A 13467-nucleotide genomic window follows, 5' to 3' on the forward strand; every position below is an offset into this window, starting at 1 on the left:
CTGGGGGAAGATTTAGTGCTGGAAGCAATGTGAGGTGGTGGTTGGGCGGGGGTGCATTAGTGGTGTTGGATTTTTTAATTGACATGGGAATCTGCTTTTTGGGTTGTAAAAGGAAAAAAACACCCCAGATTTCATCTGGACCATAGAGAAGTTTTGTTGGGACTTTTAGCTTTGTGATTTTATTTTTAAATCATCAAAAACGATGTACCTATCAGCTGACTGAGACTTTGTTGTGAGGAGGTGTGATCTGTTGGTCAAGGCACTGGACTAGGACTCCAGACACTTGGATTCTGTTCCTGGCACTGCCACTGACTTGCTGGGTGACCTTGGGCAAGTCACTGCCTCTCTATTTCCTTCCTGACTTTTTGTCTGTTAGAGTCTAAGGTCTTCAGGGACTGCCTTTTGCTGTGTGTCTGTGAAGAGCCAGCATAACAGGGCCCTGATCTTGGTAGGGGGTCTATGCAGTGCCTGACCTGATAGATCAATCGATCAATTGATAGACAGAACACGCAATGCTTAGCCCCATTTCCATGTTGCAGGTCTGCCCATCTCTAATCCACCATGAGGCTCCACCTCCATAATTCAGGCTCCTCCCATTTCTCTCCCCTCTACAGGTCCCAAAGGTGTAACCCAGAGTCCTCTCCCCACCACCCCCGGTGCATTGACAACAGCATCCACAGTGACCTCCACGGTGGTGACCACAGCATCAGCCATGGACCTGCGTGACTGGCTCCTGCTGTGCTATGGCCTGGTGGCCTTCCTGAGTGAGGTGATGGCCAGTGGCGCCTCCTGCCCCTCAGTGTGCCGCTGCGACAACAGCTTCATCTACTGCAATGACCGGGGCCTGACTTCCATCCCAGCCGACATCCCCGATGATGCCACCACCCTGTACCTACAGAACAACCAGATCAACAACGCCGGCATCCCTTCCAACCTCAAGTCCAAACTCAACGTCCAGGTGATCTATCTCTATGAGAACGACCTGGACGAGTTCCCTGTCAACCTGCCACGCTCACTGCGGGAGCTGCACCTCCAGGACAACAACGTGCGCACCATTGCTCGCGACTCCCTGGCCCGCATCCCCCTGCTGGAGAAGCTCCATCTGGATGACAACTCCGTCTCCACTGTCAGCATTGAGGATGACGCCTTTGCCGACAGCACCCGCCTCAAGCTGCTCTTCCTGTCCCGCAACCACCTCAGCAGCATCCCATCTGGCCTGCCTCGCACCTTGGAGGAGCTGCGGCTGGATGACAACCGCATCTCCACCATCCCGCTGCATGCCTTCAAAGGGCTGAACAGCCTGCGGCGGCTGGTGCTGGATGGGAACCTGTTGGCCAACCAGCGCATTGCCGACGATACCTTCAGTCGGCTGCAGAACCTCAGCGAGCTGTCTCTGGTACGCAACTCTCTGGCTGCCCCTCCGCTCAATCTGCCCAGCTCCCACCTGCAGAAGCTGTACCTCCAGGATAACGCCATCAGCCACATCCCCTACAACACCCTCTCCAAAATGAGGGAGCTCGAGAGGCTGGATTTGTCCAACAACAACCTCACCACTCTGCCCAAGGGCCTGTTTGATGACCTGGAGAGCCTGACCCAGCTGCTGCTCAGGAACAACCCTTGGTTCTGTGGTTGCAACCTCATGTGGCTGAGAGACTGGGTCAAGGCCCGGGCCTCAGTGGTCAATGTGAGGGGGCTGATGTGTCAAGGGCCGGATAAAGTGAGAGGTATGGCCATCAAGGACATCACCAATGAGATGGATGAGTGCTTTGAGGCAGGTGCACAGGGCAATGCAGTGGTGGCCAAGACCACCACCAGCCACGCAACCGTCACCACACCTCAGGGCTCCCTCTTCACCCTCAAGGCCAAGCGACCTGGGATCCGCCTGCCAGACTCCAATATTGACTACCCCATGGCCACAGGGACTGGCACTAAGGCCTTGGTTCTCAATGTCAAGCCACTGACAGCTGACAGCATCCAGATTAGCTGGAAGGCCATGCTGCCTGCAGCTTCCTTCCGGCTCAGCTGGCTGCGTCTGGGTCACAGCCCAGCGGTAGGCTCCATCACTGAGACCCTGGTGCAAGGGGACAAGACTGAGTACTTGCTAACGGCCCTGGAGCCCAAGTCCACCTACATCATCTGCATGGTCACCATGGAGACAGGCAGCACCTATGTGGCAGATGAAACTCCGGTGTGCGCCAAAGCGGAGACAGCTGACACCTACAGCCCCACCACAACTCTCAACCGGGAGCAGAACGTCGACCCAATGGCTGGGCTGCCTCTGGCAGGGATCATTGGCGGGGCGGTGGCCTTAGTCTTCCTCTTCCTGGTCTTGGCAGCCATTTGCTGGTATGTCCACCGAACGGGTGAGCTGCTGACGCGGGAGAGGGCCTACAGCAGGGGCAGCCGGAAGAAAGACGACTATGTCGAATCGGGTACCAAAAAGGACAACTCCATCCTGGAGATCCGAGGTCCTGGACTGCAGATGCTTCCCATCAACCCACACCGAGCCAAGGAGGAATATGTAATCCACACAATATTCCCATCCAACGGCACCAGCTTATACAAAAGCACCCATACCATCGGCTACGGCACAACCCGTGGATATAGAGAAGGCGGCATCCCAGACATAGATTACACCTATACATGATGGAGAACCCCTCTCAACCCTCACACCACCCCATGCCGCTGCCACCTGGTGGCTTACAAATTGAGGAAAAACTATTTTCCCTAACAGAAACAGCTTGAGTGGCAAGCATTGGGGAGAAGGGAGGGAAAAACTATTTTGTGGAAAAACAAGGGGTGGTTAAAAATTTAAAAAAAGACATAATTTATATTTAATATTCCAGATTTCAAACGAACAACACACGCTCATGGATCGTCATGGATCGAGGAGAAAAAGCTACCTGTTCATATCTTTCCTCTCGTGTAAATCTATTTTCTTTTTCAGGAGTTAGGTTATAAAAGAAAAAAAAAATTAACACACAACTGTCATTTCTGACTGCTGACCATTGACGGTTCAGCCATCCCTGCTTCAGATAGGAGAGAAGGATTTTTTGCTCATTTTAATGGGATCTACTTCCAACCTTTCCTGTTTTTATTCCCACAACTGGTTTCTTGGTTTTACTTTTTACGCCGCCTTCATCGACTGTTTAGTTAAGAGCAAAGGATTTGGATTTCCCCCCTCTTCCACAGCTAGGGGGGAAATGGGAAAATATTCCATATTGCTGCATAGTTCATGGGCATGGACAACTGAATTGGACCCCTTGGTTAACTCCAGACATTTCAACTAGAAACATTATCTAATTCAATTCCTAGCTTTGTCCATAGCAATTATATATATATATATATATATATATATATGCCACACACGACGCAAACACACCACACAGCACACACACAAAATTCATCATCATCATTTTCTCCAGACAAGCTCGGGTGAATGGCTTCCAGGGGAATAAGATGCGGGGTGCTTGATGTCCAATGTAATCTCAAGGTCCATTAGGTCACATATATTTGGGGGACAGCAGTGGATTTGGATTCAGATTCCAGCACAGTAGGCTATGGTGGAAGATTCTGCCTTTGCCAGGTGTTGGGTAGACAAGAAAATGCACAGGGGCCCCATGGTGCCAGGAAAAACCAGTCGGGCACGCTGGTTTGGGAGAATCCTGCCGAGATGGTATTCCTTAATCAAAGCCCAAGTTAACTTTCTTTTAAGAGACCACCCAGGCAGGTTTGCTCAGCGAATCACAAAGATATATAAGCAGCGCATAACCCGTCATCCTATCTTCCTTGGAAAACCCAGCCTTGACGTTTTAACGTCTCTTGTCCTTTATAACATTTCAATAAGGTTTTAAAATTACACCAGCGGTCTGAAATCCAGGACGGGCAATTGGGTCAATTCCATGGCTTGGCCTGAATGTTTAGGAACGTGTGACACCCAGTCTTGTGGCAAGAGAAGAGGTCAAGTTGCAGAGGACATGGGTTCTACACTCCAGCAAGAGCTGAGGATAGAACCAGGCATCCCTAAACTCCCAGTGCTTCCGCTGCTCTACCACTAACCCCACCCTCAGGTGCATGGCCTGGTACCTTGGGCTTGAAACAAAGTAATTCATCAAGATTACAAGGACTGGAAGGGACCTCGAGAGTCATCGAGTACAGTCCCCTGCCCTCATGGCAAGGAACCAAAATTAACGTCTAGACATTCCCTGATAGACATTTATCTAACCTACCTTAAATATCTCCAGAGATGGAGATTCCACACAACCTCCCCTAGGCAATTTAATTCCACTGTTAACTACCCTGAAGTTAAGGAACTTTTTCTAATGTCCACCTAAATCTCACTGCTGCAGTTTAAGCCCATTGCTTCTTGTTCTATCATTAGAGGCTAGGTAAACAAGTTTTCTCCTCCTCCCTGATGACACCTTTTAGCTATCTGAAAACTGCTAATCATGTCCCCTCTCATCTTTCTCTTTTCCAAACTAAATAAAACCCAATCCCTTTCAGCCTTCCTTCACAGGTCATGTTCTCAAAGACCTTAAATCATTCTTGTTGCCTCTTCCTCTGACCCTTCGCAATTTCTCCACATCTTTCTGAAATGCGGCCCAGTACTGGAAACAATACTCCAGCTTGAGGCCTAAACCAGCGCAGATAGAAGCGGAAGAATGACTTCTCTGTGTCTTGTTTACAACACACCGGTTAATGCATCCCAGAATCATGTTGCCATTTTTTGCAACATATCAACACTGTGAACTCATATTTAGCTTTGTCGCACTATGACCACCCTAAATCTCTTCTGCCATACTCCTCCTAGACAAGTTCTTCCAGTTACTGTAGCGTGGAAACTGATTGTTCCTTCCTAAGTGGAGCACTTGCATTTGTCTTTAATTAAACTTCATCTGGTTTACCTTAGACCATTTCTCTCCAATTTGGTCCAGATCATTTTGAATTTGACACCTGTCCTCCCAAAGCTAGTTGCAATCGCCTCCCAAGTTTGGTATCGCTGCAATACTAATAACGTACTTTCTAAATCCACGACATAAAGTCGTTGATGAAGATATTGAACAGAGTCGGTTCCCAAACAAAGACCCCTGCGGAACCACTTGTTATAACCTTTCCAGCAGGATGGGAACCATTAATAACTCTCTCTGAACTATGGTTATCCAGCAGTTATGCACACCTATAGTAGCCCATCTATAATTGTATTTGCCTAGTTTATTGATAAGGATATCATATGCGAGACCCGAAGCAAATGCCTTACTAAAGTCTAGTATACACATCCAAAGCCTTCTCCCTTAATCCACAAGACTTTTTTCCTATCAAAGAAAGCAAAATCAAGATTTGGTTTGACACAATTGTTCTTTACAAATCCATGCTGGCTAAATTCCTATCACCTTACACCTTCCAAGTGTTTGAGAATGATTTTCTTTATATTTGCTCCATTATCTTCCTGGCACAGAAGTTTAAAACTAACTGGTCTGTAGTTTCCTGGGTTTTTTATTTCCCTTTTTATAGATGGGCATCTATATTTGCCCTTTTCCAGTCTTCACTGAATCTCTGCCGTCTCTCCATGACTTTCCAAAGATAATACTAGAGGTCAAATACCTCCCTATTAACTCCTTGAGTATTCTAGGATGCATTTCATCAGGCCCTGGTGACTTGCAGGCATCTCACTTTTCTAAGTGATTTTTAACTTGCTCTTTTTTTATTTTATCTTCTAAACCTACCCCCTTCCCATAAGCATTCACTATGTTAGACATTTCTTCAGGTATAAGGAATCCACTGCAGTGAGGCTGTATCTCAGAGCAGGGTTTGTGGAAGGTGCATGGCGATGCCCTGGTGCTAACTACAGCACGTGGGCTTTGTCACTAGCAGCCGAAGCGCCAGATCTCAGAGGCTCATAAGGTCATCGCAGACTGGACATGGGATCTGAAGTCACTGAAAGAAGCCCTGGGGAATCAGTGAGGGGGCTGTACCAAAATTCACTTGCCCCCACCACACACACTACATGCACACAGAGAAACACACATACAGAGCCAATCTCACACACAGAGACACAGTGTCTCTGTCTCTCTTCCATAGAATCATAGCAATGTAGGGCTGGAAGGGACCTTCCAAGATCAGCTAGTCCATCCCCCCATGCTGAGGCAGGACCATCTAAGACAAGTGTTTGCCCAACCCGTTCTGAAAAAATCTCCAATGATGTGGATTCCACAACCTCCCGTGGAAGCCTGTTCCAGTGCTTAACTACTCTTCTTATTAGAAAGTTTTTCCTAATATCCAACCCAAATCTCTCTTGCAGCAGATTAAGCCTGTGACTTCTTGTCCTACTTTCAGTGGACATGGAGAACAATTGATCCTCGTCCTCTTTGTAACAGCCCTTTACCTATTGGAAGACTATTATCAGGTCCCCGCTCAGACTTGTTTTCTCAAGACTAAACATGCCCAGTTTTTTTTTCTTCTTCATAGGTCAGGTTTACTAAACCTTTTATCATTTTTATAGCTCTCCTCTGGACTCTGTCCAGTTTGTCCACATCTTTCTAAAGTTTGGCACCCAGAACTGGACACAGTTCTCCAGCTGAGGTCTCACCAGTGCAACACTTACCTCCAAGGTCCTACCTATGACACAATGATATTAACCTTTTCTGAAACTGCATCACATAGTGGATTCATATTCAGTTTGTGATCTGCTATATATATATATATGAAGATATACCTATCTCACAGAACTGGAAGGGATCCTGAAAGGTCATCAAGTCCAGCCCCCTGCCTTCACTAGCAGGACCAAGAACTGATTTTTGCCTCACATCCCTAAGTGACCCCCTCAGGGATTGAACTCACAACCCTCAGGTTAGCAGGCCAATGCTCAAACCACTGAGCTATCCCTCCCCCTAATTTCAAGGTCCTTTTTGGCAGAACTACCACCTAGAGGGTTCTGCCCCATTTTGCAGTTGTGCATTTCATTTTTCCCTCCTAAAAGTAGCACTTTGCACTTGTCTTTTGTGAATTTCATCTGAGTGGTTTAGACCAGTTCTCCAATTTGTCAAAGTCATAAAGTGTTTTCAACCCCTCCCAGATTAGTGTCATCCACAACTTTCATAAGCATATTGTCCACACTGTTATCCAAGTCATTAATGAACATATTGAATAGTACCAGATCCAGGACAGACCACTGCAGGACCCCACTAGATAAACCCTCCCAATTTGACGGCATACTGTTGAATAACTCTTTGAATTCAGTTCTTCAACAAGTTGTGCACCCACCTTAAAGTAATTTCATCTAGACCACATTCCCCTACTTTTCTTATGAGAGTATCATGTGGGACTGTGTCAAAAGCCTAATATTAAGATCTGTGTCTACCACTTCCCCCCATCCACTAGGCCAGTAATCCAGTGAAAGAAGGAAATTAAGTTGGTTTGGCATAATATATTCTTGACAAATCCATGTTGCCTGTTACTTAGTACTCTATTATCCTCTAGGGGTTTACAATTTGGTTGTTTAATAATCTGTTATTATTTCATACACACACACACACACAAAGTTGTCCTTCAGTGCCGCCAAACACACCTGGATCGAGTGAAGGACCCGCTGCCGAAGACCCAGAGCTGTTGCTTCTTCAGCGGCAGGGGCTCCTTCCGTTCTGGGTCTCTGACGGCGGGTCCTTCACTCGCTCCGGGCCCCGCCGTCAAAGTGCCTCAAAGACCCAACCAGAAGGACCCCCACCGCCGAAGACCCCAGGCCTCCTGAATCCTCTGGGCGGCCCTGGTGGCTAGACGTTAAAGTCAGACACATTCCAATTAGAAATAAGACTCCAAACTTTCCCAGTGTTCTAGTGATTAACCACTAGAACAAACTCCCAGGAGATGGGGTGAATTCTCCATCTCTTGGTGTCTCCAAATTCAGACTGACTGCCTTGCTGGAAGATGCTTTAGCTAAACGGCAAGTTACTGGGCTCAGTACAGAGGGAACTGGGTGAAATGTTATGGCCTGTGTTATGCAGGAGGTCAGGCTAGATGATCTAATTGCCCCTTCTGGCATCAAACCAATGGAGTACAGTCCACACACAGTCGCACCCATTTGATTATATCAGTTTAATATTAAGAACTTCTGTGGAGAGCCAAGCTCTACATTTATTAACACAACCTAAGTCAATATGAGCCCAGTTTAAACTGATGTAAAGACATCTCCACAGATGTTTGCACTGATTTGTCTGAAGACCAGGTCTTAAATCTTGCTTATAATCAAAATCGTGCTAATCTCATCTCATCTTCAACCAGAGTGGCAACAATTATTACTATTTATTATTTGTATTATCAGAGCCCCACTGTGCCAGGACCTGTACAAACACAGAAAAAGACACAAGTCTCTGCTTCAATCTAAGTGTAAAATAAGAAACCCAGATACAGACAGAGCAATAGAGAGTATGGTGATTTTAATCTGAGTTAGTAACAATCCCTAGCACTCATATAACCCTTTTCATCAGTGGATCTCAAAGGACTTCACAAAGGATAAATAGCATTATCCCCATTTTAGAGGTGGGAAACTGAGGTACAGAGGGGGGAAGTGACTTGCCTAAGGTCACGCAGCAGGCCAGTGGCAGACCAAGGAATAGATGCCTGGTCTCCTGAATCTCAGTGCAGGGGGATTCATTAGACCACACTGACTGTCCAAATACAAACATTCAAAAATCAGAAGGTTTTAAAAACAAACAAACAAACCACACACACACAAAAAATGTGGGGTTCCTTTTATTTGTCTTCCAGATGTCACGTTCTTCTCTATAACCAAGAGAGCTGGAGACTTTTTTAAATAAGAGCTGGCAGTCATGAGAATCCAGGAGTGTACCCTGCATTATAGACAAACCCCCAGATCTGCCCTTGTGCCCAAATCTGCGTTTACACTTCACCCCTTGCAAACTGCTACTGCAATTCCAGGAAAGCTTGGGTCTGATGTTCCTTGGAAAATACAGCTTCCCCAGCTGATTATGCCACTGGTCTGTCCCAACGCAAATGTATGCAGCTAATTAGCCACATGCCAGAACAACCAAGGGATAGGATGGAGGGATATTTATTCACAAAGTTCAAAAGAGAATAGTTTTAAAGTGGGAAAAGTCTTATGGCTCTTCCTTTCCATTCACAACCATGGCAAGGTAAAAGACAACAAAAGAAAGGCATACCACCAGAGCTTATATTTATATGATTAACACTGCATGAAAGGATCCAGCCCTCAGTCCCAGCATTCCACCTCCCACGAAGTGTAATTTTATTAAGTGTTTAACTCTACACACAGCACTTAACAAACAGAGCTAATTTGAACTGGCGCTCCAAGAGGACACGTTTAGCACAATGCAAGCCTGACACTCATTAATTCAGGTGATTCGAGCATGTTTGGCTTATGTCTTTCCCCTCCGCGCACCTGGAGTTTACAGTAACAATTTACAGCTCAGCTTGCAAAGCTGCCATCATTTAAGACAGAGCCATTTAAATGGGCAAAAAAGTGTTTTAAAATGCAAATAGTTTTCCTTTATTTATTTATTTGTTGCCAAAAAATTCAGCTGCTAAACTCATTAGCTGAAACTAAGCCACTTAAAGGTGACATCAAATATGGATTTTTTTTTATATTTGCCAAGGATTTGCTCCTTCTGCATAAAGTGTCAATGATCTCAGCTCTTGGGGGCCTAGGGTGACCAGATGTCCCAATTTTATAGGGACAGTCTCAATATTCAGGGCTTTGTCTTATATAGGCACTTATTACCGCCCACCCCAGTCTTTTTTTTTCACACTTGCTACCTGGTCACCCTGCAGGGGCCCAATCCTGCAAATGCCAAGGGCAAAGCAGGCATGAGACCAACCAGAACGTTTCAAGCCCGCTTTGCACTAGTATGAATGAACGAGAGTTTAGCCCTGTAGCTTCCACCATCAATATTTGATCCAGGTGGAATCTTGAGCCTAAAGACAAGCACAGAAATTCTCTAAGGAAGCAGCTTATCTACAGACTCTCTCTGTATCTTACAATCTATCCTCCCTACTAGACATCACTCCCCCAACACACACATGAAGCTATCTGTTCAATTCACTTATGCCATCCAGCTTGATAGCTGCCTAGGGCTTTTACTTTGAGTAACAGCAGTCACCGTTCTTTGAATAGCACATAACCATTTGGCCTGAATTCTCCACTGGCTTCTTAAATGTTTTTCATGTTCCCTTCCATTTTTGCAGGGCCTGGTTTTTGCAATCTGAGAATCTGAAGCAATTTATCTCCTCCTTCCCTCATCCTTGGGAGTTTAGAGAGATATGGGGTAAAGTTTCCAAATGTGCCTAAGTGACTTAGTGGCCAAATAGCCATATTTAAAAGTGACATAGGCAATACGAAGCCTAAGTCTCATTGAAAGACAACTGGATTTAAGCTCCAAAAGTATATAGCAAACCTGATCAAAAATTTTCACACAAACCAGTTTTTCATCAGAAAATGTTGACTGGATTAAATCAGAACTTTTTGCTGGATTTCATCAGCATTTTTGTAGGAAATTATCCAAAATACTTTGCCTCAAAAAGGGTGAAAGGCTTGGTTTTGATGCCGCATTTTTATATTCTAGTATCAGATTGTATAAAAGTCTAAACAAGACATTCTGACCTTATCAAAACAAAATATTTTTGAATTGTTCATAGAATGAAATTCCATTTTTTGGCCAGCTCTAGTATTTAAGGACTTAAAGATGCAGATGGATGCCTACTATGATTTTTTAACGTGCTTAAATGAGCTAGGTGCCTAAATCCCTTGCCTTTCACGGGGAGTTAGGTGCCTAACCTGCTTAGGAGCTTTTGAAAATCTCAGTAGGCATCTACCTGCATCTCTAGGTGCCTAAATACCTTGGTAAATCTGGCCCTAAGTCACTTTTACACATGGGACTTGGGCTCATAGGTCACTTAGGTATTTTTTTTAATAGAGGTTCCTCTCTAAAGCTTTTCTCCTCCCTTAGAATAAGCTCAGCTACTTTATTCTTTCTGCGGCAGGTATCTGGGCATGATTTATTGATTAGGGTTGAGGGGATGGGACTGGGAATCAAGACTCCTGGGTTCTATTACTAGTTCTGGAAGGTGAATGAGATTTAGTGGTTAGAGCAAATGGGCTGGGACACAGGATTCCTCGGTTCTACTCCCAGCTCTGTTGCTGACTCACTTCATGATGCTGGGCAAGCCACATACCCGCTGTGTGCCTCAGTTTCCCCCAAGAGTAAAACAGGTATTGTGAGACTAAATTACCTAATGCTTGTAAATTGTTTCTTGCTGGGAAGTGCTACAAAAGTGCAAAGTATCATCATTTTTAATAAGTTGTGGGAACAGAGTTGTCCCTGCTCTTTGACCTTCAAAGCAAAGACAATCTGGTGGAATGGTGGCCCATTTTCACTTCAGTCATCGAGATGAAATAGATCCAAAGTGCTGGCCTTCAATCTCATTTCCTCTGTTTGTGACACAGTGTTCCCAAACAGTTTAAAATATATCCTGAACATAGAAATCAAAAGACCAAATCAGACCTGTGGGCCATGTAGCCCAGTATCCTGGCCAGATTCTTCAGAAATATCCTTGCATTAGGCAGATGCGGGATAATCTACCCTCTACAATCCCTAATAGAGATCGGTTTAAGCCCTGAATCATGAGTTTTAATATCCCTTCTAATGCTCATTTTGTTGGCATTAACTATTCTAACTCTGGATATTCTTGTTATCCAAACGTCCAATCCCTTTTTGAATCTTTCAAAGGTTCAAATCATCAGATCTGATGTTTTAAAAACAAGGCTTTCGGGTGAGAGTCACCCTTTGAACTATTCAATTCAAGCAAGCACCACAAGCCCTATTTTGATGGTCATATAGGCGAGTTACTAGAAATATCCTTGTCCCTGATCTGGGTGCCATCAGTTTGACAACAGTGTAACCCCCAGTTTGAAACTGGTGTGAATCCCAGAATTTGACACCAGTGTGACTCTCATCTTGAAACTGACATAACTCCCAGTTTGACACTGGTGGAACTCGCTGACTGCATTGGAAATTACCCCTGATTTACACTGGTGTAATGCTGATCAGAATCAGGGCCCTTATGCTTGCAATCAGTGATGCAACCTTTACAAACCATTTCTTTCCTCATCAAGGAATGTTAGTCCCCGTCTCATCCTCACTTTGATGGACAGAAACTTAGAGTAGAGGAGACATTCATTTTTGTTCCTTAAGATTGTTATGAGATCAGATATTGACTTGATTCTTTGTTGACTTGACTCTTGTGCACTCATTTCTACCAGTGCAAAGTGAGAATGTAAATATTATCCATTCTAATTAGGTAGCACTTTGTGTGACATTCAGGGAGACAAGAAACGGCGCCCATTTCATTTTGACTTCAAGGGCAGCTTTGCCTAAGTAAGTTCTACAAGCTTTTCCCCTAGCTGTGCTGTTGTCTGGATGGGGGCTGGTATCAAAACCCGTGGCATCAGAACATGGTTGGCAGAACATCTGGCTTTTTGGCACCGCAGTTACAATTCCAGGGAGGGCTGGATGGATTTTCATACATGGCTAGTAAACAAAGAACAGGATTGTCTTTGAGGCTGGAGAATGCAAGGGAGAAACAAATGTATCTAAAGGGGCCTAGGAGTTCCAGCCCCTATCTGGCCTGTGTTTAAATATACCAGTATCCATTGCAGAATTTACAATACACTGTAGACTCCATAATGCTACTCTTACAGCTGAGGGCACTATCTAAACAGCACCCCTCCCCCTGCAACTCTAAGCCTTCAAAACCTTATTTTCACTGGTTGTTGCAAGAAAAGCTATGACAGGACTAGAACCTTTGGAGCTGTGAACTCCAAGCAGTTGGTTAAAGTAACAAAGTGAGAGTGAAGTAAAGGGGGCAGAGTTAAGCTTGGGTGGTTGGAGTGAGGTATACATTAATACGCCTCTATCCATCTCCAAACACTTCCCTCTATCTTCTATCTATCCCCACACACACCCCTCTCTATCTATCCATCTATCCAGCCCTCACCCACCCTTTTATCCACCTACCTATCTGCATACACACGTTTCTATTAATCTATCCATTCACCCATCCCTCCCTCTTTCTCCATGCACATTTTCCAGGTTTGGGAGGTTTAAGTTTGCATGTTCTTAATGTAAGTTTAGCCACTTTTAACATTCTGGAAAGGCACAGTACCAGGCAACCATAAGTCTGCCTTAACCAAGTTTTGGGGTAGTTACTAGACAGGAAAATTATTGCACAGAGTGAGGAGTGTGGCTAGTTTTGTAGCTGTCATCTTCATGGCTGTCAATTGACATGCAAACCAGTCGCCCCAAGGAACAGCTAGCCTTCCATTCCCCCACATAATCTAGATCAGAACTGGACTGGCACACAGCCAACAGACATTCAACAGCTCAACACAGCTGCAAAGGAAGTCAGCCCCTTGCGTAGCATCATTAAAAGATTCAGATC

At 45.1% G+C, this 13467-nt stretch overlaps 2 protein-coding genes across 5 annotated transcripts in view; one reads left to right on the plus strand and one right to left on the minus strand.

The window, feature by feature from the left end:
- The window catches only part of MACROD1 (mono-ADP ribosylhydrolase 1), a 206785-nt gene that overhangs the window by 156099 nt on the left and 37219 nt on the right, over positions 1–13467 (minus strand). The gene's annotated exons all lie outside the window — the stretch shown is intronic.
- FLRT1 (fibronectin leucine rich transmembrane protein 1) lies at positions 632–2647 on the plus strand. Its single transcript, XM_032804337.2, has one exon. The coding sequence runs from the start codon at positions 713–715 to the stop codon at positions 2645–2647; it is 1935 nt and encodes a 644-aa protein (XP_032660228.1). The 5' UTR covers positions 632–712.

This window comes from Chelonoidis abingdonii, chromosome 17, assembly GCF_003597395.2.
Source record: "Chelonoidis abingdonii isolate Lonesome George chromosome 17, CheloAbing_2.0, whole genome shotgun sequence".
Taxonomy (NCBI): Eukaryota; Metazoa; Chordata; order Testudines; family Testudinidae; genus Chelonoidis; species Chelonoidis abingdonii.

Excerpts from the sequence above, each read along its gene's own strand:
- FLRT1 (XM_032804337.2), top strand. The coding sequence starts at position 713 with ATGGACCTGCGTGACTGGCTCCTGCTGTGCTATGGCCTGGTGGCCTTC.